The following is a 26,496-nucleotide window of genomic DNA, read 5'->3' as shown; positions in this document are numbered from 1 at the left end:
ATAAATTCAAGTAAAATAAATAAAATAACAACTAAGAACACATACAGAGATGCGCCGCGCGCATGCACGCGTGTTTCGGTCAACACATTGTGTACCTGACGCTGGTGGTTCTGGTCTGACTGAGGCTGGGGTGCCTCTTCACCGGCGCTCGGTAGCCTCTTTTCGGGCAGCAGATCCACCAACCGCCGCAGGCTGCCGCCAAGAAGCTTTCTCGGAAGTGCTTCGACATAAACCCGTAAACGATCGGGTTTATGCAGCTGCGGGACAGAACAGAGATTCGGAAGTCAGCTGGAATGTCAGGGCGCGATTAATCTGGCCGAGTGAGCGTTTCACTTTCCGCGAACCGTTCCTCTCTTCGACCGTCTTCGGTCGAAACGGCGATTCTCGCGAACCGATAAACGATTCTCTTTTATTGTCTCTATTGCTTCTCATTTTATTCACAGCGAATCGACGGATCATCGAACAGGAAATGAATAACGATGGCTCGCCCGACGAATTGTCAACGAGTAATCGTTAATAACGAAATCACCCATTTATCCAAGGAACGTACGTTTAATCGACAAATGGTGATATTATTGGCGCGTCCGTGTACCGTCGACGCTTAAGTAAATATTCGATAGGATGGCAATTTATTAGAGTAAATATAGCCGAGTTAAATCGGCTGCACCATAATCGCCGTACAACCGAGCGTATTCAGTGGCGATCATTATCGTGAGTGGGACACTACGAGCGTTAACATCGCCGGGCTACATCTCAGATGGAAATAGGCGGGACGGGAATCGATATTGAGCGTCTCGGGAGATCGCAAAGCGATGCGAAGGAAATTAATTAAAGGCGTTCGCCGCTGCGCCACCGTCTCCCTGGCAGCTCTAACTTTTCCAGAAGGAAACCGTCTCTGTCCAATCATGCATACCTATTCGCGTTCGTTACACTAGATTCTAATAGTCCAAGTAACGGCGCTCGACAAAGAATCGATCGGAAAGGAACAGAGTCGAAAGCAACAACGATGTGGCACACGACGCGCGAAAATGGGAAACTATGGGACGCGCGAGAAATCGAGGAAAAAAGACTAGAAAATGCGAATCGTATGCATTACGAAGTAAGCGAACACGCGGTGCCACGAGCAGCACAGCCTGTCAATTCCTATGCGCCGTCCGGTCCATTTTCGAATTCGATTATGTCGGGAAAAAAGCATCGAACACATTTCCTTTCCCATTTTCAATTGGATTTCGAATGCAGAACAGTTTCCAGTCCCGCGGCAGATTGTTCCAGCCGATCTAGCTCTGTCTCGCGCGCGCGAGACGCGGAAAGAAAACAGTTTTATTACGCATAAACCGCGAACACTTGCGGAATGAAAAAGAGGGATAAAGAGTCTAATAAAGGACGCAACAAGGGCTCTCTCGGTTTAACGCGCGCCGCTAAAACCATCGAGCGATTCTCGGGGGCGAAGTCGGCGGGTCGGCGTGTACCTGTTAAAATAAGCCATCAGCTGGAAGGCGGTGTTAAGATGTTTGTACGTCCCGGTTTTATTGCGCGGCACGTAGCCGGAAGCGGTGAGTATGTTGTCTACGAGGATCGGCCCCCAGCAAATGGCGAACAGCACCACCACGGCCACCAGCATCTTCACCACCTGCCGAACGCAAATCATTGCCACGTGAGATGCTACCGAAATCTTCGAGCTCCTCTAATTGCGAGGAACTCCGAGTCCGATAGAGTCTTCCTTTGATCCCGTCGTCCAAGGAAACTCGAGCCATCCGGATACCTTAATTACTTCCGAGTACGTCAAACCTGGAAACTTCAGGAGCGTTCTAGGTATCGTTATAGACGCGGGTATGGGGCGAACCTGTCTGGGAGTAATTCGAACATTCGCTCTCAGATTTGGCCGATGTCTCTTCGCCAAAAATTGTTTCAGTAGCAGATCGATTGTTTGAATTGGCGATCCAAGAATTTCATTCAATTTCTCGTTGAAAATATTCTCAAGAATCAAAGGGAGGAGGTGGGTAACAAACACCGTTTAGAACCTCGCGAAAAAATGCTGCTCTTGCGTATTCCAAAGTGGCGCACAAAGTGCACGATAATTACCATCCAAATGAAGGAGGCGGCGATTTGTTTAGGCAAATTGCGGGACGGTATCGGAGACTCTTACCAATTCCAACGAAGCTGGCGAACTTTTCGCACCGGCGGAGCGTTTCCACGCTGTTTCCCGGCTTCCACGTTCTAATAGTTTCTATTCGACCGTGTCAATAATACGACTATTAACGTTCTCCGCTCGCAGAGATGCAATATTGTCTTTCGTTCGAGAGTTGTTTCTATTTGAGATCGTTCCGCCGTATTTCGATTGCAACAGTTTATACTGGACGCTCGATTCTAAATTCGATAAACTTCATACGATAACCGTTATTGTTCCATAGAGTCAAACCGCTGGAATATCTCAACTTTTTATCATCGCCATAGAGATCGATCTGGCTTCTATAATTCGAAACTAACCAGAGAAAAACAGTTTCCACGTATCGCAGCGAAATTGAGTTTCGCTGGAACTCCCGGCGAATATAGGACGTACCTGTTTCATGGTTCGAGATTCCTCCTCCGTTTGTCCGTCTTCTCGATAGGAACGGCGACCGTTCCGCATGCTCTGCCTTTGTGTCATGGGTATCGACTCGGCGTTCAGGTTGTTCGGGTTTAATCTGCAACACGCACGACCCACGGGAATTAGATCTGCGGAATGTCTTTCACAAACCAGTGAGATGACAAAAAATCTCGCGGGAATGAAATGCAAATGAATCGGTGCTGTAAAAAGTATCTCGCGCGAGAATTAGATCCGGTAAAAGTGGCTCGGTCACGAATCGACGAGCAATCTCGTTGCGCTGCGCCGTTTCTCGGTTCCGAAGCGTTATCCGCATCGATTATGTACACGGCGTTCTTTCGCGCTGCCTCGTAACAGCCGCGATGCAGATGTCGCTTGTTCGAGACCGTTTACCGGATCACGCCCGCTTTATCGCGGATCCCGCGAGCCGATAAACCGTCGGAAATAAACGAAGCTCCATTGTAAGCGGAAAGACGCTGCCGCCTAAGCTCACGATAGTATTCACGGGACAGATTTTCCTTGACGCTGCAACTTCCCCGGAAAATTGGATCGTCGCGAGGAGATTCCGTCGTTACGGTCAACCGCTGATCGGCTCCGTTCAACTTTCTAACGAGCTTAACAACGAACGATGGATCCGCGCGGCGAACTACGATCTATAACGAGATGCCGAGCACAAGATCGAAAGTTTTGTTGTTCCGCCTGCTTTGCCGGATTTTCGCGCGCCTTCTTTTACGCCTAATCTTGTTGGCAACGCGACGAGTCTGTCGGGAACATCGCGATACTACTGAAACGAGCGAACGCCACTGGAACACTACCGGAATGTGATTGGTTTCATTTCGCGCGGAATTGGAACATACGAATTTTCTTATTCCAAGAAAGTTGTCCGTTTCGAAGGAAATTTTGCCTTTGAGTGACAATATATCCATCGGTTGGCAGCAGCAAAGTTTCCAGGTGGTAAGGAACTTTGAAAACAGTGTTTCCGATCAATTTCGATCAAAGCAGGATCTATCCCTCTAAAAATAGGTCCGCGAGTTTCGAATGTTTCCACGTCGCGTAATCTTCTTAACCGATTTCGGGCAGAGCTCGCGAAGCTTCCGGAAACTTTGGTTTCAATTGGCCCTCGAGATCCCGGGAGACGGCAGTTTAGCCACTTGCAGCTTTTTACGAGTCCGTCCCGAAAACGGCAACGATCTCGTGTTCGTTGCACGGCAAGAATCCTCGACGGACTGTCGAATTTAAGGTGGCCACGAGTTTCGTTCCCGGCGCACTTCGGGAAGACGCAACGAACGGAACGGAGGAAGGAAGAGCGAGCTTTTCCGCAGCGGAATTTTTGCGAGTTCAAATAAATTTTAATATTCACCGTGCGAAGCGTTGCCAGCAGGCCGCGTGATTCGCGTTAACAACGTTAGATGCGGGACCCGGTTTTTTCCGCGGCGCTCAGAAGCAACCGCTCCTAATGGTCGCGTTAATTAAAATGCAAATACCCTGGCCGGGACACCGTTCCGCGGTCTCCATTCTTCTAATACTTTTTCTTTATCACCCCGAACGCGAAACGCTGCGCGACCCGGCTCAAACAATTACTTTGAACAGTTCCGATGCGGTAACGAGGAAGGAACAACGAGACTTTCGTATTTGGTAAGTCGAGAATAACTCGACCGAATTTCATCGAGTTTAATTTAAAATAATCATCCGCTTGGAATATTCCATATCGCTGAATACAAATTACAAGTTCGTAGAAAAGATTCTAAAGATAATCTGTTGAAAATTGCAAATGATTCGATGACATTTTCGATAAGATCGATAAGCCGATATTTGAAAAAGTGTGTCAATTAGAACACTTCTAATTATAAACGTTATTTTTACATCGAAGGTAAAGAATTCGATTCGAGAGAAAAAGACTGGTCAGAGATTCGGAAAGCTGAAAAGGATCGTCCTCGAAACGATTTCTAGAGCAAACTCGAGGGTAGCTTTTCGATCACGGCGAAGGGATGAAACGTCTGGGTTTCATAGAAAAGAGAAATATAATCCGCGGAAAGCAAGAGGTCCGTTTGTTAGCATCGCCGAATATTTCTTCGAGATTTCAACCGGGGGATCTTCGACCTGCCCTCCGACGCCCTCGCGTTACTCCGACGTATTTACCCGGCAACCGATCCTCGAGAAAAACTTTGACAACCGTAACCGATGTACCCGGCTTTTCGAGTTCAGCACGTCCAGCCACTGGAGCAACCCTCTTGAGGTGCGAGTTCGCGAGGCTCGTCGAGATCGATAGGCGGCGCACTCGATAAAAGTTCCAGCGGATAGATGTGTGGGGAGAATCAAGAGGTTCACAGTGAATAATGGAACGGGAGCACGATTGCTCCTCGACCCGATCTAAATGTTTTTCCGAAGCAGCTCTTAGGGGCGCTAACGATAGACCGTTAACTCTGTCTCTCGGTTTATCGCGACTTCTTTGCGGGACATCGTACTAAACGTTAACCAACTAACTGTTTCTCGCACAATTTTCTCCACATTGATTAGTAATAAAACGATGTAAAAAGTATAGCCCGAGAGAAATGTTTTTATATGGTTTCGAGCCGTTTACGTTCTGTCTTCGTTCGAGGGAACCAAGGCGACGTTAATCCCACGCTGGAAACGTAATTTTGCGCGGGCGAGGACGCGAATTACGCGAGCTCGTTTTTCTGTAAGCTAGCTTAACGACTTACGCGTGGCGCGACGTCATGTGGTAGCGACGTTTCATCACTCGCCAGATTTCCCAGCAGATCGCCGTGTAACAGAACGCCATGATGATCAGAGGCAGAATGAGGACGACGATCAGCATGTAGACCTCGTGCGCGAGCCAAAGAAGACCGGCGTCGGAGTCCCGGACGCACCAATAGGCGATCAACCTCCTCCCGACCACCTTGTGCGTCTGAAAACAGCGAGAGATCATCCGGTGAACCTGTTCGAAACAGCGTCACCTCGCTATCGCCGACTGTCCACGGGAAGACTGGGATCGTCAACCAAGTCGTCGAAGAAACTTCCATTGGAGGACGCGAGTAATTAATGTGACCAATTAAAAACGTAACTCGAGTCGTACACTCGGCTCCGAGGTACTTCACATCGTTTCCCAGTTTTTATCGTCCTCCACGGGAAATTAACTTCGGGGTCCAGTAACGTGCGACGAGATCCCCGGAAAAATACACTTCGGATCAACGATGAGCAATCTTCTCCTAAGCTGGGGCGAAATTAAATATCAACTGTAATCGCGGCGCGTCAATAAACCTAATTCCTTTCGTTTAAAAGTAGAAACTGTTGTTTCTACGCTACAGAATTGAAACGCTGTCTTCGACTAAGCAGAGGAAGTTCAAAGAAATGAAAATTCATAGAATAATTCGCGAAAGACAGTCGAGCGGAAAGTCTGTTGTTGATGAAATAAATAGAACCCAAGACGGTAAGTAAACGAAATAGCTCGCCACAGAATCCGGAATCGCGATGGAAGGTAAATCATAAGGAATCAAACCGCCGCGGCGCGTCAGCCGGAGGATCTACAGACTCGGCGGTAAAGGATTTACGATTCGACGAGGAGTGGTTTATTAAAAGCCTCGAAATCCGCGTACTCACGGGCACGCGATTCACTACGGTCGTATAAGAGCGTTTTACCGCCGCGTACGCAGCATTTACTTTACGCGGGACGGAGTAAAACCGAGGTTCCCGCTTGTTTCATTAATTCTTTACCGTCCGCCGTGCAGCTATCTCTTTTCCACGGGAATGAAACTTATTATTCGCGTTGCTGCCGAGCCAGCCAGCCAGCCCGATTTGAAATTACGTTTCCGTTTCCGGGGATCTCGGTGGGTCCTGCGTCGAATTCCGGACGCCGCGGCGCGTCCTGTCGCCCCGGACAGCGCGCACGAAAACAATCCAACGAGAACGACGGGGCGACCTGCCGCGTCCAGAAACTAGATGCAACTCGGCCGAACGGCCAAGCTTAATTATCCGATGCGAACGTAAAACTTCTTGCGCACGAGGAGAATGTGTAACGCGCGTGAAATGAAATGAAATGAAATGAAATGAAATGAAATGCGCGAGAATCGTGCTCGGAATCTTATCTAGGAGTATACATTCGAAATAAAATGATTGCAGCGGTGCTGCATAATGGAAAAAGTTTCTCTGTCCGCGTTGAGCACGAATGCCAGGAGTGTAACAATGGCCGACGGCGGGGAACATGCCGAGAGGCCGCAGAAATGATCGCGATTCGATGGAATGGTCGCTCACCTGTGTGAAAATCATCGGAATACCGAGCAGAAACGACACCACCCATGTTATAATCACGATCTTACGGGCCTGGCTTATCGTGCACGTGTACTGCGCTCTCATTGGATGCACTATTGCATAATATCTGAAACACGAACGGAATTTCCAATTAGTTCTCGACTTTCCAATAAGCCGCGAGCTACGAAGTGTCAGTCGCTCGAAACTTCTAACGTTATCCATGCGTAAGAGACCGTTCATCTTTGTTACCTGTTACGCAACTTCCGCGTTTAATCGAAATCTCTTTTTCTTTTTTTTCTTTTTTTTCTTTTTTTTCTTTTTTCTCCGTTTCTTTCGGAACTGAGGGAAGGGGCACCGGCACGTGAAAATTGCGCGACGATTGCCGGCGAGCGGATTAAAAGTTCGCGCGAGGCAAATCCCTCGAGCCCGGGGCACTCGGTTCGAGCGGAGCGATCCCGAATCCCTAAGATTATAAAACGGCCGCGCCAAGAGACGAGAAATAGAAAAAAACGGGGGAATATATTGAGAGGAGACGATGAAACGGTGTAATGGCGCGAAAATTCTCGCGAACGGTTCGCTTTACGGCCGCGGTCATTTCCGGGGCCGTTCCGTTCTCTCTCGCCTCTCGCCGGTTCTCCAAGCCTTCGCAATTAAGCGGAGAAGCGGGAAAAAAACCGTGGCGCCAATTATCCGGATCGCTTTCGGTTCGAAGCGGCTGCGAATGCAAAGTTTTCTCTGATTTTCCATCGATCAGATTATCCGTTGATCTCGCAACGAAAAGTAATCAAAGAATTCTGTTGAAACTCTCATTTGATTTTATTTTCGAACCGATTCCGTTAAACGCGGCGTACGTTGCAATATGATTTTACGAGTTGACCGGCTCTCGAAAGAGATCTGGATTGCCGCGGCGAAATAAGAACTTTGATAGGCTCTCTTTATTGGATCGGACAATGGAACAATAGCTCGCTCAACTTTCGCAACAATCGTTCGAGGCAAGGGTTGGATCGTTAAGGAATTGAATCTAAAGTTAGCTTATACCTGTAATTCGTTTATCTGGGATGAAAGAAGTTCGGAAAGTAAATAATTCCGGATCTCGTTCGTGTCTCTGCTGAAAACAGCGCGTGGAGTCTGCCGGCGAATGCAGTTTTGATGAACGCGCTACGTCAAACGGTACGTCTTGGCATCGAAACTATGCCAGATTTTCTGCTCCGCTGCTTTTTATCGAAGCCCGCGGTACCTTGGAAACATTTCCATGCTTTCAAAGAGGATTGTACGTCCGAAGAGCTTCTAGAAATTGATCGCAGTGATTCGTGCAGCCGTATCGCGCGGCGCCTGATCGGCAAACATGACGAACCGAGCGTGTCGGTCCTCGGGATCCGAGTTCTTTTGAATTTCCGACGAACGAAATTGTTCAATGACGAAAGGATCGCGAAAACCAAGCGAGTGGCTGGCGAGATTTACGCGTTTCGTTTCGCGTGCCCGCTGCCGACTGATATACAATAGGAAACGGCGAAGGGGATGTGCAATCGATTCAACCAGCCGGAAAAGGTAGCCCGATGATAAGGCGCGGTTCAATTTCCTCCGAAATCAAATAAATTTTAAGCATGGTCGCACGCCGGGGAAAAGTCTCAGGCGTGCGTCCAGGGGGCCTATTTTATCGGTTCTCTATTAAAGCGAAACGTGAGCGGCAAGAACAACGGCGGAATCTCACGAGAGAAATCGTAAATCGGTCGCTGCTGATGGGTAACCGCTTCTTGGAAAGGTTTTAGAATGATTTAAATATTCTGCTACTAGAATATGAAAATATTCGAGACGCGAAAAGTTTCAATGTTGAACCGTTCAAGGTTTGAAACCTTCGAGTATTCGAATATTCAAATTCGAGTTTCAGTTTTGAAAGGCGCGTTAATGCGAACGACCTAACGGCACGATAGCAAAACGCGAGCGCGGACACGAGGAATGGCAAGAGGATTCTACGGAACGGCCGGTTATGTAAAAATCCTGTCGGCTGACCCTTGAAGGGTTGATCGAGGGGCTGCTAGAAGAATCCGGTTGCTCCCGCAATCCTATCCGAAATGGAGGAAACGATTCGCAGCCCTTCGCGTGCCATCAGTCTTCGAAGGGTGCCGAAAAACACAGGCGAACGTTATTTGCTGGAATTGCGCCAGGAGACGTAAGCTTCGAGATGAATTCGCGCGAGCCCTTTTTCGAGGGCCCGGACGCTCTCTTCTAGGGAAATTGAACCGGGGCTACTTCGAGAGCTTCGAGAGAATCGTGCAATGATCTTTATGCTGATTACGTTTCACTAACGTCGCCGAATTCGAGGGTCAGCGACGGGGAAAGCTAATTTCGAGTCGCGCTGGATTACTTTCATCGATTTCGTCGGAAGGAAACACGTTTTAAACTGAATTAGGAGGCTGCCTGCCGGGTACAGGAGAAAAAGCCAGAAACTTCGAAGAAACATATTTCGATCCACCGAAAAGGGAGCACCTTGAATTCGCAGGATCCGAGCAGCCTTTCGTTCCAACTCCCGAATAACGAAGTCAGCGGTGCAAATCCGACAGAAGTACATTCTCACAGCGGTACGTGAAGTTTGGAAGTCTTCTATCCTCTACAGATGTCGAAGGAAAGAGAAACCGTGGAAAACACTGAAAAATAGGTTTCCGATCGTTCGAACGATTCATACCGACGGTGTTAATTCGGATCAATTTTACGCTAACCATTTTAGAATATATTTCACGTTGGACCAATGCATCCCGACAGGACCGAAGGGGTTGATCCATAATGTCTCCGGCGCGAAAGCAACTGTTCCTCGTTTATCAAACGACACCGCCGGGACCGAGCGACATTTTGAAGACAGCTGCTCGATCATCGTCAAATCGGAATTCCTTCCGTCGCGCTGCGATAGGCAGACCACGCGCGCGGCACCGGGTTATCGGGGAAAAAAGGGACGCGCGTTGCCTGCGAGATTTATAATCCCCGGTGGCCCATTAATCCCGAACGAAAACGGAGAACAGCCGGAATATTACCGAGCGGATACGGGCCGCGCCGGGATAAAATTGCATCGCGATCTAAGAACTAATGGGGGCGACGCTTGACGAAGCGAGCCCTTCCGCGGCGGGCGTGACCGCGAACAGCTTTCAGCGGGCCGGTGCGCGGTGCTATAAATAACTTGAATTCCGGGCAACTCGTTCGGCCGCGCCAATTAAGCGAAATTACGCGCGGCCGCGGAGCTGCCGTTCCGCAGTTCCTTAGCGCGCCCGTTCCTCCGGGAACGTGATCGAGATCGTGCCCGTCTTCCCCGGTGCGGACTAAATTGAAACATTAAAACGTCGAAGCCATTTGCATCGGGGAAATACGACCGTGAACCTCGCCGGGCTCCGTGTTTCCAAACATCTGCTGTTTCCACGTCGAACTTCGACGCGTTCGAAGTCGCTGCCACTGCGAATCGGGGTAATTCGAGACAACTGCGCCGAGGGCTTTCATCGGTGCACCGGATTATCGGACTGTCTGATTTAATCGGCCGAGCGACGGTTCGGGCCAATGGAACAGACATTATTCGGGGGATGTTCGAGGTGTGCCGTTCCGGAAATCGGAATTACCGTGTTCGAGGATACCGAGGATCTTTCTCGAGATTCGAAATTGTGCGTTACACGTTTAAATCCTACGAAGAAAGCACCGAACCAGTCTTTCGTTGTTTAATTAATGAAGTTACTTGTACAAAGTTTTGGATTTGAATTGGCTCTTGGAAGAGTTAACGGAGGTGCTGCAGTAAGTTTAATCGGATTTAACTGCAAGTTAAAGAAGTAACTCGATGATTAGTACGCCGGGTTTACCTTTCCACGGACATCGCGGTCAGCGTGATGACAGAGCAAATAGCGGACACGCTCTGCATATAATGCACCGACTTGCAGAGAAACAGCCCCATGGTCCATGTGTAGGAGAACAGCTTGGCGACCTGTAACATATCGAAACGATCGAAATTCAGTTAGCTCGATCCGATCGATCCCCCGGGAGAAGAAAGAACTTTCTCCGGTAAAAGTGAAAATTCGATTAGCGTCCCCACTCGGACGCTTCATCCGAGATTAATTCATTTCCTCCGAGGTGGCATTCGAGGCAGGTCCCCAAACAATGCCGCTGGAGAGAACAAAAATCAGAATGGCGCGGTGAAGACCGCGTGAAAATGGATGAAAGGAGAAAAATGAATCGCCCGGACGAAGGAGATAGAGGAGAACGTTCGGGCTGGGAACTGGACGTGTTTCATCGAGTCCTTTTCCGAGGGAAATGAAGAGAAAAGGCTCGTTATTGAAATATGCTCTTTGAATTCGTTAACGAGGCAGAAACGCCGAGGAATCGCCGCGCTTCGAACCGCGGAGAGTCTGCCGCGCCGTTGTTCACGTCGCGGATAAATTAAAGCGTTTAAATTACGCCGGGCACTCCAAGAAACGAACGTTTAATGAAAATTTCCATGTCATTTGCCGCGCGGACGGTTCCCCGGGTTTATGAGTCCGCAGATTGTCTACGATCGATCGAGTATAAATTAACCACGACGATTCCAACTTAGGTTCGCAATAACGTTGGGGGAAACCTACGTACTATTTGCCAAAGGACGCTACGCCTTGTAATTCCCGTTTGAGAGAAAAGCATCACCGAAGGAATACAAATTCCACATTGAGATAAGATTGAAACCTCGTTAATTATTCCTATAGCAAACGCGACGTAAAATTAATGAAAGAAACGTTGGATAATCATGATACTGTAGTTGAAATGCGAAGGTTTGATCGAGAAACTGATTATTTCTTTGACAGCAATAAAATCGCAGTAACGTGGGAGGATAAATGAAATTTCGAAGGAAAACGTCAGAGTGATTATAATTTAAGGGTCGAACGGAAGAGATCAAAGGGCTCGAAGCTGCCGAGCTTCGAGAAAAATGTCTGTCAAGAGCCCCGCAGCTTTCCCGAAGAAAGCTGAAAGAAACGAAGACGAGCGTTGGCTGGGAAAGTTGTTTTTCTGTCGGAGCGCGGCAGAGCCGGGGAATTAAGCGAGCGATCCTGTCTTCTAATTCGGTCCGACGCGGGTCCGCGGGAAGCCGTCGCGGCAGCCGTCGCGGCAGCCGTCGCGCGGATAAGGAATCCCGATTGCTCGAGTTACGTTCGTTTACCGAAATGGCCGGAATTAACGAGTTTAACGACCGCGAAATTCGAAATTCGAAATCCGGCTATTCGAAGCGTACCAGCTGCGCGGAACCGCTGGGAAATCTCACGGAGGGAGTCGAACGGGACCCGACGAGAGAAACTACGAGGGAGCACCGGTTGAATGCCGCGGAACGAGCGAACGTCTCGAGTGATCCCCGCGAGCAGAGGCAAACGAAACCGGATGAGCGTGAATTCAGTCGAAGCAATCAGCTCGTGTAAATAGCGAAGGTGCTTTCGATTCGAATGAGCCGACGACAACGGCGGAGGAGACGAATCAGGATAGACCGAAGGAATTTTTCAATGGAGTCATCCGGCTACTGATAGAAAACCTTCCGGTGGATGTGCTCGGGGTTCTAGAGCGAGGAGATTCGAATTTCCGCTGAAAGAAATGGTAATCAACTGCCGGTGATGGTACAAGGGACAGAAAGGAGCTTGATTTCTACGATATAACCGATCACAACGATTTACAGCGATTGCCGTGTGTCGCTTTTTACTCTGTTCAGGACTCTCAGTAGCACTGGTCAACGATAAGTCCGACAACTCGGGGAATACCGTTCCTTTCGCTCGGACGGAATGGTACTTGGAAGCGTAGTAATTATAATATAATGAACGATATTGCCGGCACAAAGAGAACGTTGCGTTACCGAGCAGGAACGAGAAGACACCGACCGTTGAGTTGTTGAATGTACACATTAGCGGAGAAGAGAGCAATTTCGGTGGACACGGGACAAGAGTTTAATTACTCGAAAGGGTAGAAAGGAAAAGCAGTTTCTGCACCCACGGTGCTCGACACTTTTAATTAACTGAAAGTGAACATTTCCGCGCGGATTTAATTACGCCGCGAACCCCCGGGGCCGAACATTTTGATCGGGGCGCTAGAGTGTTCGAGCGCCTTGTAAATCGACCGAAACGCGCGCGAATAATTTTGTTAGCCGACATGAGACGGCTGCGGGTATGCCTTCGCAAGCTTTCGCAAGCTTTCGCCGGCTTTCACGGCAACTTACGAGGTATGCCTCGGCAGTTACGGAAGTTCAATGAATTATTATCGCACACGCAGCCGACTTAACGAGACCCGATACAATTCGGCAAATACGATTGGGAATCCTTGGAAAATCGAATACTGCCTCGATTTAGCGTAGGTTTTGACGATAATTAACGATACTTGGCAATTTGAACGCGATCGAAAGAATAATTTCACCGCCAATTAAGAGCTCGACTGGAACGGTTAAAAATATTTGGCAATTTGAATTCCGCGAGGGAAATAATGATAAAAAATTTGAAATACTCTCGAGATAAATATCCAACAGGAGTTAATACTGTAGTATCGAGAATATTTATTGTAGGATGAATGGTTTGTTGTGCGTGCGTAAGGGCGACCAGGTCATATTGCGACGGACCGGCGCCGGGATGTTTGGGAAATAGTGTGACTGCGTTTAGACAATTTCGAGTGGCTGAAAGAATGCGAGGAAGAGTATCTGGAACTGAGCGACTGAACCGTGAGAAAAGTGTGTACGTGACTGCGTGAGTTTTGACTATGGATGGAAGATGCGAGTGAGAAGGGTGCAAGGGTGAGAAAGACAGAGCGAATGGGGGTGTGTGATAAAAGCGAGTGGAAATGCGTGCAGAAACACATTTTGGTGAGCGACAGCGGAGTAGGACATTTTGGTGAGCGACAGCGGAGTAGAACATTTTTGGTGCGAGAGTCGTGTGTTGTATTTTACGTGTTGTTGTCCGTATTGTTTCCTTTATCTTATTAAATATATTATTGTTTTCCTAATTCTCTTTTTACTAAAGATCCACATTTTCAAATATCATCTAATAGTAAACCACCACCGATATATACTATAATACCTTTGTGGAATTCTTTCGGGGCGCATTATTGCTGGTTTTAAGTGTAACACGCTGGAGTGAGAGGCGAAGAATCGGGTCAGGATTATCGGATTAATAGCGTCGGAAGCGTGTCCTGTTCGTGTAAGGACACTGATTGAAATTACTGCCATTAGCGTAAAGTTTAATCGATTAAGGTAATTGAATGCAGCCCAGGCGCAATGTAATACGATTACCCGGACGGCTAGAAGACTCCTAGGCGATCATCGCGGCCGAGATTCGTTTCGGAGCTTCGATCCGGGGGAAGAAAACAACTTTAATGAACCTGATTCGATCGAATCCCTAAAATCGCTGAATAATCGAGAGCCGGCTTCGCCGAATAAAATCTCGTCGACTCGTCACGTTCGACGTACGACGAAGGGTATAATTATACGATTCTAGGATCGTGTTTTCCATTTTTTACAATATCCGCGAGCCGAGTTCGCTGTCGATTGCACGCGTCCAGCTAAACGGGGCAATTTTTCACAATGAAATCCCAGCGTGCAACGAGTAATACACCGACTGACGTTTAATTTCAGTCACGAACTTGTCCCTGATAATCGAACGGTTAAGAAGAAATGCCCGGTTGAAACGATCCCGGCACGCCGCCCCGTACCATAAACCGTAATTGCCGGGCAGCTCTATGCTTGACCGACTAGCGCTCGGGTAATTAGTTCATTATCCGTGTTAGCGATCGGGCTAATACTCGAGGGATACGTGATGTAACATTCTGATTACTCTGATTTGTGATTGGACCGCGAAGACCGATCTCGCGAGTGTTTTCGAGTATTTAATTAGCGGCTCTTCTAAACTGGACTACCGTTGAATAATCGTTTCTTCAATTTAGCGAACAGATTCGTTACTGTGCGTTTATCATAGAAATAACTGTCGATATTCTTGTGGAAAAAACGTGTAGCCCTAGTAATTGCCGTTGCGTGTATCAAATGCGAGAAGTCTGTCGAGCGATCGCTATGAAAAAGCTCCACCATTCAATTTCCGACTTGTCATTAGTCTCGCGCGGAAATAATCTTGATGCCGACAATGACAGAAACACGCAAGAAAGATGAAAAACGAAGGAGATCCGTTGGGATCGTTCCAGAGCGCGGAAGATCCAGAGGTAAAGGGAGAAAGGGTGTCGAAGGGCGTAGGAGCGTGGGACAAGCGTAATCTCTTTAACCCGGGGCTCGCCGTAATGAAGTTAAACCGTCATTTATTATCGTGCGTTGTTATCCCGTCCCGCGTTGTTGCTGTCCCGTCATCATCGCATTACGCGACAGCGGCAGGCCTTCCTCGATACACCGCAAAGATCGATATTTCCCGTGACGATACTGTGTTTTCGGCATTGCGACGCGATGGCCGATCATTATTACGCAACGTGTCGACCGGCGCAAGACGCGTCACCCGAGATCCCTCGCGGCGAAACGAGAATCGCCCTCAGGCGCATTAGAAAGACCGCTGAACTTGGCGAGGGGACAGAGATTAGCCGAGCGAAACTGGAGAGTTTTCCGGGAACGAGCAGCCTCGCCGGGAGAGCGCGATATTGCAATGGGATAATTAGCATACAACGCGGTTCGTTCGGCCGCTATTGCGTCGCGTTACGGTTTAATTAAGCGACACCTCGGCTATCAAGGGGCCGGCGAGTAATTTTAACGGTCAATCACCTGTACGACTCTCGACGGATAATTATAGATCTCATCGGTTACTAATCGGTCGTCCTTGGACCAACGATTCGCTACAAAGCGAACAAAAATACAATAAAATTTCGAGCTTGGAGCATAAGGAGTAAGTTAGAAAAACGTCAGGGAAATAATTGTCTCGGGGAATTGCTCATGTACGATGCAGATTCCAGGTAAGGTCTACTTTCAAGCAGGCTCTGAGTCATTTTGGGCCCACAAAAGTTTCCTAGTTATTTGTTCGGTGCGGCGGCGGCGATCGACGGGAACTATAGCGAGGAATCAATTTACGTTGCCGACAACCATCCCAAGCACCGGACGAAGTTACAACAAGGTTTAGCCGATAGTCCAGCCACCGCGAATCCACAAGTACCCCTTTCCAATCTGGCCAACACGCTAATTATTAACTAAATCACTCGGCCATGAAATGCAGCTAATTGAAAGTCTCAACTTCAATGTGCCGCCGCGATCTCGCCGGCGGACGTTTAACGCGACTATCGTTGCACGTCCGACACCCAAAATTCCGATAGCACACCGAAGTTGTATTCCGTTATCGATTTCGAACCACGGTGGACAGTGAGCGGAACGTTTTCCTCGAATAGCGTCTCTCGCTTTCCGCTTGATCGTCCGGGTACAGCGTTGGGAATTCTCATCGGGAATTTCTGTTTTCTTCAGGACCTTTCCGTTCTCCCCGAGTGAATGATAAATACCGACAACTTCTGTCCCTTCAAGAATACCGGAAATATTCGAAATTTATCGTCTCGAGAATAAAGCGTTCATCGGAGAAATTCGTGCGCAAGATTAATCTAGTCGAGCCACAAGCTTTTAGACACCCTCTGCAAACCACAAATGTAATGTACGGGCGGAAATGCAGTTGCGGGACAATCAGCGCATACGGAGACGAGCATGTATCCAACATGTTGCGACGCAACTGTGAACGGACCAACCGAATAGCGCAAGAAATTCATAGCTTCGTTAAAAGTGGGTTACACCAGTCCCGAAAAACTGGGGTTACCCGAGTTTCTGCGATTATCCGGGCAGATCGATCGACCCGCAGCGACGAGCGGTCCTGGGATTAAAAGGGCCGCGGATAAATTCAATTCGCTTGCTGCCGAATCTCCCGGTTTTTAGCGACGCCCACACGCGGCACCCCGGAGAAAAGTTTCCTGTTGACGCGACGCGACGCGACGCGACGCGTCGTCTAGTTTGTGTCGCGGAACAGCTGCTCGAGGTACGCGACGACCCCGTTCTTCTTACTCCGTTTAATGCACTTAGCGGGCACAATTATCCCATGCACAAAAAGACGCGCCGGTCGACCGAGGAATAATTTATTTTCTATTAACGGAATAACCCGTCGAACGTGGTTTGTAAACCAATTACCAGGAGACAAAGTGCAATGAAGTTTCCATTTTACGATGAAGCGAATGCGACCGGCGGCCGGGGAGGGCGGTTTAATGGACTATTATCACTGCGGCCAGTGTTGCGCGCGTTCTTTAATTGTCTCATTAATTACTCGGCCCCTCGATCGATTTCGCTGCTATGGAAAACAATATTGTAATCGATCTACGCCCCCGGCCGGCGGCTTCCATTTTCTTGTTACTCGATTCGGCGGACCGAGTATTAGTGCCGCAACACTTTTGGAACTTTATCATTTTCGAAGCAGGAGTCGACGTACGAGTGTTGGAGAAACGTAAATCCAATAGAATTTCCAAAAATTCTCATGTTCATGAATTGTACGAGAGAACATAGAGAAACAAGCGAGTTACTAAAGCAAAGTTTAAAACTGGCACCGAAGAGAGAAATGTAGATCTGCACGTCGAAAATAGATATATGAAAAATAAGCGAACGCGCGTGTCGGGTAAAAATGCGCTCGCATAAATCGTTTACGTTCACATTTGATACAGTCTGTCGGCGCGTGCTCGAACAGTCGTCGTTTAAATTTCCCCAGACACGCGCGGACGGTGACATCCTCCACGAAGCGATAAAATTCGCGAGCCGGGGACTCCGGTGGCTCCATTTGGAGCGGTTTCGGTGAATGCGCAACTATGCCGGGATTTGGTGACGGTGAACCCTGCGCTGCCGCGGGAAACTGCGGTGAATGCCGCTTTTAAAGCGCGTGCATCCCTCGTTAGGCGATGCTTCTCGCACCGATAACGAGACCGAAGAATAACTCGTTGTCGTCGGTGAAATTTCTTTCCGGTCGTAGCGAATGTAAATCATCGGCCCGGTGTCTCGGCGGAGTGGAAGATCCCGGGAAAATCCTTCGAGCGACTTACGACGTCGAGCGAAACAGTAATTTCCGGTTCCAAAAAGCTCCGCTGAACCCGCCGATTTCCACGGAGCAATATCGTCTTCCACCGAGGCAGAGAATAATTGATATCGCGGTTGAAATTGCTTGCATCCCCGACGCGTCCCGTTCGGGTCAATGGTTAATAATTTAATTAAAGAAACCGATCGACAAATGTTTGTTTCCGCCGCGGACGGTTGTGTAAGAGAGGCGTAAGCGTTGCCCCGGCCGGGCGCGGTCGTTCAATCGACGAGAGCACTCCGATCGAAAGGGTTTTCGGGCTGGGTCTCGTTCGCGGTATCGTTTCGCTTGATAAATCACGAATGATAAGGGATCGGCCGGCTACCGAGCAAGCCACGCCATCGACACCGAACATAAATTACCCTCGTGGCCGCTGTTTTTCAGCTGACATTTACACCGGACAAGATAACGGGCCACGCGATGACCGCGCGTCGATCAACCCGGTGAAAAATTACACGGCGAAACGATACTCCCACGCAGACCGCCGTCACAAGCATCACCCACTCGACAAATTCGACGGCGGATTCAATGGAATTTTCAACGACCGCCGGGCTGACTCATTAAACACCGCCGACTATTCGGATCGCAGGCTCTGCGACGTATCGACACGTGAAAAAGTATGAAATCCTCAACGTACCGTCCTCAAATATTTAACATTGAAACGCTGAATATCGAAAGCTCGACGCCGGAATTTCCGACCGATTTAACATTCGCGAGATCTCCGGACATCTCCCGATAGAGAGAGACCAGTCGTGCATGGAACTTAATGAACATCGTTGCCAATCGGGAAGTAATATTCCGTTAATTAAACATTTTTCCGTCTACTAATTCCGCGCGACGCGTTTCGCATCGTTTCGCGAAAAAGTACGAGATCCTCGCTCCGCTCTGCAAATATTTAACCATGAAAGGTTAAACGTGAAAAGCGCACCATGGGAAATCGTTATTCGAAGCATTTTAAATTCGCGGAATCGGTCCGCTCGAAGATTCCCGATACGTCGGTGCATCGAAAGTTGCTCGCGCTGACGGACCGAGTGTATTAAATTTATGAAAATATACGAGAAAGTGCACGGCGAAGCAACGAGAAAACTCGAACGGTACGTTTACCTCGGCGCGCTTTATTCAAGGAATTTTTCGCGCGAGCGATGCAAGACATTCTCCCCGCGAAGTGGGCCAATCGCCGCGTGTGCGAGGGACAGAGATTTATCCAGAGGTTGGCGGCTTTAAAGCTCAGCCACGCCTGCGTGCCGCAGAAGAATGCTTCGAGAGCGGATCCCAACAAAACGCGTCACGTTGCTGCTGATGCTCTTAGAGTGCGTTTACATCGCAGCCTCGACATTAACGGAAAGAGCGTACATCAAAGCGTCGACGAAAGCTACTCCAAGTAGCTTTTCTTGACGCGTTCACAGTGAAACTGCTATAATCGCATCTTCGCACACGCTTTGCACGCGTTCGTTAGACATTCGAACGGTTGTCTGCCAGTTTCCCGGGGAGAACATTCGGCGAGGCGATGAAACTTGCCGCGGAAAGTCCAAGAACACTCGGAGAAGCTTGCCGAACAGCTTCCGGGAACAACCTCTTCGATCCCTCGCGATTTATCTCGGAAACCTGTTGTTTCTCGCTCGCCAGCGAGCAGCAAGCCAATTATCCCTGATAGAGGGCGAAGGGGCAATCGGCGGAGGAAATCGTCTAATTTCGCTGAAACTCGCGGGGAAAACGCGGAACAAAATCTCGGGGGACCGCCGATGGAAAGGCGGGCACACGTGTTTCCGTGTTCGGTGTTCTTTGGAGCGGAATACGGGACGCGAGCGAGAATTTAATATTTTCAAATGGGCCATCGAGGAAAGGCAAAGCAGGCGAACGAAATTTATCGGGGAACAAGACAATTCGCGTGGTATCCGCGGATATTGCTCCACAACGAGACACGGGAATGCGGCCGACGGTTCGCTCATTTTGAATAATGGAACGCGCGATGGAGATATGAAATTTCCCAGACGCAGCCGAAACCTAAACAGTGCCTTGGTCTAAGTGACATCGCGAGGGAGTTGCGCGTGTTCATAGCGATTTCGAATCTTCCATAAACGTCGGCGACGATTGAAATTCGCGGAACGGATTACGGTCAAGAGTGAAAAAGTCAAAGGCAAAGCAACCGTTCTCGGTTGCCGCGGAAACTGAAATTCCGCGGGAGACCGCAAACAACCGGAGCGAAGGGAAACATCGCAAGAAGCAGTATGAATTTCGCGTTAGTCGCCGGTTGAAAAATGGAGTACGAGGGCTGCGCGCGACGCGTTATTAAATGCTAAAACGGAAAGCATTGCGCGGCAACCGGTGGTTTTACAAGCCGTCGACGGCGCGGCGTTGTTCGTCACGCGGTTGCGGTTCGTAGATTTTTATCACGACTCGCCCTCCGCCGTGCTACGGTTAAGGTATTCGTCAGCCCCGGCGAGGTGTCTTTTTAAGCACGATTTAAATGATTACGCTGCCGTGGTGTTCGGTCGCCGCGAAAAGAGACGGTCGTCCGTTCCGGTTGCCGATGGCAAGCAACGCTATCTACGAGAATGAAATGGTGGGCGGGATAATATCGGGCGAAGCTCGAGCGCCGTTTCCTGCGAGGCTCCTGCAGCGACTAACCTCGGCGTACAACTAAATCACCGCGTTTCTCCTCAAAGAACCACTCGACGTCGGTTCAGCCCGGAAGTGGGAATTGCCGTCGTAAAGGACGGTGCTCCGTTGAGCTGCATGCGATTTAATGAAAAATTCCGCGCAACTGCACGCCCCTTGTGTCCCGCGGCTCTCGCCCCTGTGCTGGAGGGTAGAAAACCGATTCGGTTTTCGTTCGAGGCGAACCTTCCTCGGCCGCGGCGCGGATCGAATGAAAGGGGCCTGGGATTAGGCGGCTATCGGCGAGAACGGAAGAATCCTGAAAGCTTTTATGAAAGGTTGTTGCGCCAACAAAATACACAAGTCACCATTGCTCCACTTTCTGCAACCGATTAGCTGCAGACCCAGTACAAACGAGCTTCGCGACGCCATGCCGCGGGTAAACTCGATCGCTGCGACCCAATTTTCACCGCAACAAGCCCCTCGCTGTCGATAATCTTAATCAACTTCGATCGTCGCCTGGGAAAGTATCAGCTGGCGCAACCGAAATTGAAACATTGTTCGATTCCGAAATCCGCAGAAATGAACAACAACACGGGATATTGCCCGCGATAAAACTGAAACTCACCTCGACTACGATCGATAATATTTAACCCCGGTATGAATAAAACAACCAGTGGAATAAATCTATGTATATCGAGCTCGTGAGCGTACTGATCGAACAATTTGCAATTTTTCGCTGTTTCCCGACTGTGTGTTTATATACATTTTTCAGAAATAATTTTCGATTTAAGCAGCCGAACATATCGACTGACAGTGTCGCTTTGCGAAGCGACGGTCGTCAGCTTAAGGAGAAACAACCCCAATACCGGTGGTTCTCGTACAATTCCAACATCTTCCCCAGCGGCCCGTTTTTCCCACGAACCGTTGGCCTATCGGTGGCTTCCTTTCGGTAGAATACGAATGTACACTCATCAAAGCATCTGCCGCCTATATTTCTTGCCAAAACTGCCGTGGGTTCCACCCTCGTCGAGAGATTTCAAACGGAATCACGACTCGGTTTCGGCAACTCTGGCCACTGCCGGAGAAGGAGAAACGAGTTCGAACGGAGCGCGCCGCGGCTGCAACGTTTCCCATGGTCTAGAGAAAATTGAATTTTTGGAAGAACCAGTGTCTCTGATACTCCGACAACATCGGTGCAACCAGGAGAAATTAAAGAAATTCAAGAAAGCAAATGAATCGTCATAGATCATCGGTGGGAAAGAAAACTCCACTGCGGACACGCGGCTCCAGTTTTCGAAGGTTCGGATCCTTTTTGCTCGAAGAATGTAGAAATTAAAGAGAAAAAGAGCACGTTCATTTGTAGACATTCGTAGAGTTTGAAAGAAAACAAGTCCAAGCACACCGGGCTCGAAAGAGGCAGCAAAAAGTTCCAGTCGCGTTCTTCGACGCAGCGGAAAATTGAATTCAATTTAGGTGAACTCCCGCGTCCGGCCATTCCGTCAACAACTTCCGTCGCGCCTACTCTTCCGTATAATATTCGACGATATTATCATCTTTATTTGCGACATCGTTGCTCGCGGGACAAGCCCGACTCCTCGGGGAGTCCGCCGTGGGCCCGGTCATTTCTTTCGCAATCAAAGTTTATGGGGTCGTTGCGGATTCCGAAACTGAGGACGAAACTGAGGACGAAACTGAGGACGAAACGGCACGGTTCGGGCCGGCCGAAGAATTCGAGGACTCCTCGGCATAAAACAGGAATCCCTTCAGAATGCATGAGCCCCGCGTGATCTTGCTGTTTTCCTCGGCCATCGGATGCCGACGTACCACGGCTTGACGGAACGTCGATGCCACGCTTCCACGGAACCAAATACTAATAGCGCTGGCCGAATATAGACCACGCGGATCGAAAAACGTCACGGGACTATGAATATTTCACTTCTCAACCAAGCTTTTTATTCCTTTAAATCTCCTTCCACCATTGTCAGCTCCGTCCTATTATCGTTCAGCGTTTTCCTATTCAGTCGCGTGTTCGTCTCTCGAAAAATACTTCTGAATCTAAAAAGGAACGGGGGTAAGCTTCTTCGATGAAACCTTCAATATTAAACACGCGGCTGGGCGACACAAGCTGCTCGGGCCATGGTTAGATCCGATTACACGTAAATACCGTGATTATAAGGAACACAATTTTGTTTCTTTGCGGACTAAGAGACGAACACAAGGGACGCTTTTTTCTTGAGAAAATGAAAACAGAGAATGAAAGAGACACCGTGGAAACTCTTTCCTTTGGCGGTATCAAAACGTCGGGCTTTCTTAGAATTTCAGGAAAAATATGTATCTCGTCGGCAAAGATCCTTCCGATATAAAAAAGAATGTAATATTCCGTCATCTTTCTTTCTTGAAGAAAGCGCCCCTCCTTCGTAACCGAGCTACCCTTCACGAGCGAGTATTCCTCTCTCGAAAGACCGTCGCGTCCGTTGCCTCTCTCCCCTTCTGTTTTATCCAGCCCCGTTCGAAACTGAAAATTACGATTCCTTTTTCTCGCTGCGGCAAACGAATGTCTGATAAAAAGACGGCTAAAAAGTGGATGTCACGCGGGGACCGTCGACCGTCCCGTCGCGAAATTGCGAATTTCCCGAATGGGTCATTAGATGCCCCTGCCTCGCGCAAGCATAATCTCCCAGGCGATTCCGCTCTACAGGATCTGGGCCAAACAGCAGACGATGGAATCCACCAGATCATTTGCCGGCTCGTTTTTCGCTCGGGATACCGTGTTCGAGTCTTCGAATTTTCTGAAGAGCTTCGGAAGATGCAAGAAATAGAACTGACCTTTGCATTTATCGGGTTGCCCTACAAATTTCGTTCGTTCGGTTGTTAGACAGCGGATCCATTGTCTTCGACTTCTACCAATTTACACATCGAGGGCGGAAAGAAGAAACTTACGAGACAAACTAACATTTCGTTATTTTCATATATCGAACGTCGTTCGTGCAATATTCGAGCAATGCCGGGAACGCAGAATTCCCTTTAGAGATCGGAACCTCTGTACCTTCGCGAGCGAATTCCCCTGGAAATGATGCAACGGTTGAATTAAACGAGGAGATGTTCAATATCTGCCGACTGTCGAAAACGCAATAATCGTTCGCGGAACCGATCGGGAACGTTTACGTACGGTCCGGCGCTATTCTTATTGTGTTCACGGCTGGACGAGAGGCGGTCAAGAAAACTTCTGCTTCCTCGATAAAAACAAATGATACCGGGCTGCTGCAGTTGTTATATTCGACAGTACGTCCGAAGTTTCGTGAAACTTTCCGGGAAGCTAATAAAAGAACTGCTCAAGTTCAATAGAAAACAACGAACATTTGTTTTCATTTGCCGGCTGTATGGTTTTCAAGGATAACCTTCGAGCTTCGCGAATGCCAACGTTAGATCGAAGATCCGATTAGAGCGATCTGCTCCAATGTCTCGAGATTTATCGAAAGTCCACATGCGCGTTTCACGAGCGTTTGCTCAGGATCGGGGACAGTAAATTCAGGTGCTCTACGGCAGAGCACGAGGTTGCGAATAGGGTGCAACCAACGGCCCTGGAATTTATGATCGGCGTTGTTGTTCGATAAGGACGGCACTGGTTCACCATCCGCATCGAATTAACTTATCGCCAGCACGGATAAAGCGACCCGTCGACAGGGTTTTTGACCGTGAATCATGCTATCTGTTGGCTCCTAAACCGAATTAACGGAGCCGCGGCTTGTCGATGAAACAAACACCAACCTCGACTCTCGAAAGCTCTTTTAAAGCGCATTTTATCCCGTGGATTCTTTCATAGATTTTCCTTTCAAAATTAGTATTTTTCAATGTAAAGTCTTTGAAATATTTTTTAGACCAAACGTAAAACCAGCGGTCGAAACCGAGGGAAAAAATCAACAAAGGGAATATAGTTCGCTCGTTGCTGTGATTCGGCACGCGCGAGCCGCGTCCGTGTGCCATATACGTTGCATCATGCATCGCGTCAAATTACAGGAGAATTGTACGGTAATAAAGCCGCGATGTATTCCTCTCGACACGTCCGAGAGACGCACGAGTGTTGTTAGCAGGACACTGTTTAACCGCGATGGTCGATTCGCCGTCAACAGTAAACCGCTCGTAAACAGAGACTGGGGCCGATAATTGACACTTCGTGTAATGACTACGATCACACGTCCGAGACTATAACTATGAAATTTACCGCAACTATGCAGTTCGAAGTTCCTTCGAACGCTTCGTTCGATAATTTCCCGCGAAACTTTACTTCGAATTTTATTTCGAAATCCTAACAAGCTCGACGCTCGGGAAATACTTCTTTAAGATTGTGTCACGTGTCGATATGTTCGAAATGATTCCCGGCCTCTCGGTGATTGAAATCGTATTCGGTATAGAACTTCGTGAGCGGATTCTGGAGCATTGTTCACGACTTCCCATCAGGTGGAACGAGGTCGTCGTCTTTAACTGTCAAGGAACTATGGGAAAAACTTTAACGAGCGACATTTCGCCGTATCCCGGCTACCATTCGCGCGAGGATTCGTTGTAGGTTACTTCAAACATAAATTATGGAGGACGTCCCGGCGATTTTTCACGCAAAAAGATATTTAGTCGAATCGAAATCAACAACGCAGCTACCCGAATAATTTAGTAACACTCAACGAAGCTAAGTGTTAATAAACAACACTCGAATAACCAACGAACTTAATTCGAGGCCCTCGGAAATCGTATGCATAGAGTCAAGTTGGCGAATAGCCAAAACAGTCTCGTAGCGCGACACCGAAAGTATTGAACGCACGATCGAGAATTCACGGCAGGTTCGCAAATACGCGGCGCGTTAATATGCAAATTCATGCACTCGGGGTATGCGCGAGGGGGCAAGTAATAGTCGCAGAAGCCGTGCACGGGAGCCGCCGCTCGATAAATCTTCCGAGCAACTTGACGGAAACAATCTCGCCCCGCATAAAGGGTCTCCTCTCAAAATACTTGCGAAATATGTGCTCCCCGCAACGCGCGAGTAGCGCGAGTAGCGCGAGCCTGTACTACTCGGCCAAAAGTATTCCTGAAACGGGGCTAAGCGTCAAGTAACTAATTGCCTCTCGCAACATCTAAGGACTAGCTTATAAACAACCTCTGAAGCCTTCCTCGAATTTCTCCTGCGTAATTACACAATCCCTCAACCCCTTAACAGCGATGTCGCTGCGCGGTGCGTTCGAAGCATGTCTATCCGAGCATTTTTTCATTATTCCCATTTTTCATTTTCCTTGGGAAACTGATGATCTTGTAAAAAATAATGATACACTCCAGGGAAAAAGAGTCGGACTAAAGTGCGTCAAATTGCAAAAAATCTCGGAGAAAAACTCCGCAGTTAAGAAGTTGAGCTCGAGTGTTGAATATTTCACTGTTTTGTACCTTTGGGTAGACTATTATTGAAACATTTTCCATCGTTTTCTCGCACTTTTACAGAGTAAAAAAATAATACTGAACTGTTAAGTCTGCAGCAACATTTGAGAAAGACACTTATTAAAGACGACGCGACAGTATTTACGGATGCTGTACCGACGAATGTCTACAGTAAGCCCACGAAAAGGTTTGTAGAAGATCCTATTCCCCGAAAGACAAAAGTACGAAAATACGATCTACCTTTCACAATGAAAGATAACTCTTTCCAGTCACTTCACGCGATACAATTCCATTTGACGGACAGGCCGAGTGTCGCGTGACGGGTTTCGGTTTTCGAGGAAGATCAGCCGCAAACATTGCTCTGTTTTTCCAACAGACGAATGTATGACAATCGGATTAAACGAAAACAGCAGCCTGGTGAAAGGGGATTGAACACCGCGTTTTTATGGCCGACTGTCGTTCCGCGTCGAGAGAAAATGCAGTTCCCATGGAAACCGAGGGGACTGGCCGACTCGGTTTCAGTTTCAGGAACAATTACGCCGAGTTTATATAGGTCTACAATCTACCTGAGTGTAAAGGTTAATTACTCGAACGATGACACCGTGT

General features: G+C 48.5%; 1 protein-coding gene across 12 annotated transcripts in view; it reads right to left on the bottom strand.

Moving 5' to 3' along the window:
* The window catches only part of LOC116429008 (QRFP-like peptide receptor), a 55,128-nt gene that overhangs the window by 6,210 nt on the left and 22,422 nt on the right, over positions 1-26,496 (bottom strand). For 10 of the 12 annotated variants that reach the window (XR_013000104.1, XR_004235406.2, XR_013000103.1 and 7 more), the window contains 6 exons: positions 10,666-10,787; positions 6,836-6,959; positions 5,287-5,492; positions 2,561-2,684; positions 1,470-1,630; positions 96-257 (listed from right to left, as the gene is read on the bottom strand). Coding sequence is in view for 9 of the 12 variants with exons in the window: in XM_031981357.2 (XP_031837217.1) it covers positions 96-257; positions 1,470-1,630; positions 2,561-2,684; positions 5,287-5,492; positions 6,836-6,959; positions 10,666-10,787 (899 nt within the window). In the remaining 3 variants the exon portion in view is untranslated. Of the gene's footprint in view, positions 1-45; positions 258-1,469; positions 1,631-2,560; positions 2,685-5,286; positions 5,493-6,835; positions 6,960-10,665; positions 10,788-26,496 lie in introns of all 12 variants that reach the window. The other 2 variants (XM_031981361.2, XM_031981368.2) reach the window with 2 other exon arrangements.

Source organism: Nomia melanderi, chromosome 14 (genome assembly GCF_051020985.1).
Source record: "Nomia melanderi isolate GNS246 chromosome 14, iyNomMela1, whole genome shotgun sequence".
NCBI lineage: Eukaryota > Metazoa > Arthropoda > Insecta > Hymenoptera > Halictidae > Nomia > Nomia melanderi.
Note: the sequence above shows the minus strand (reverse complement) of the source record. Positions and strands in the feature narration are given on the sequence as shown.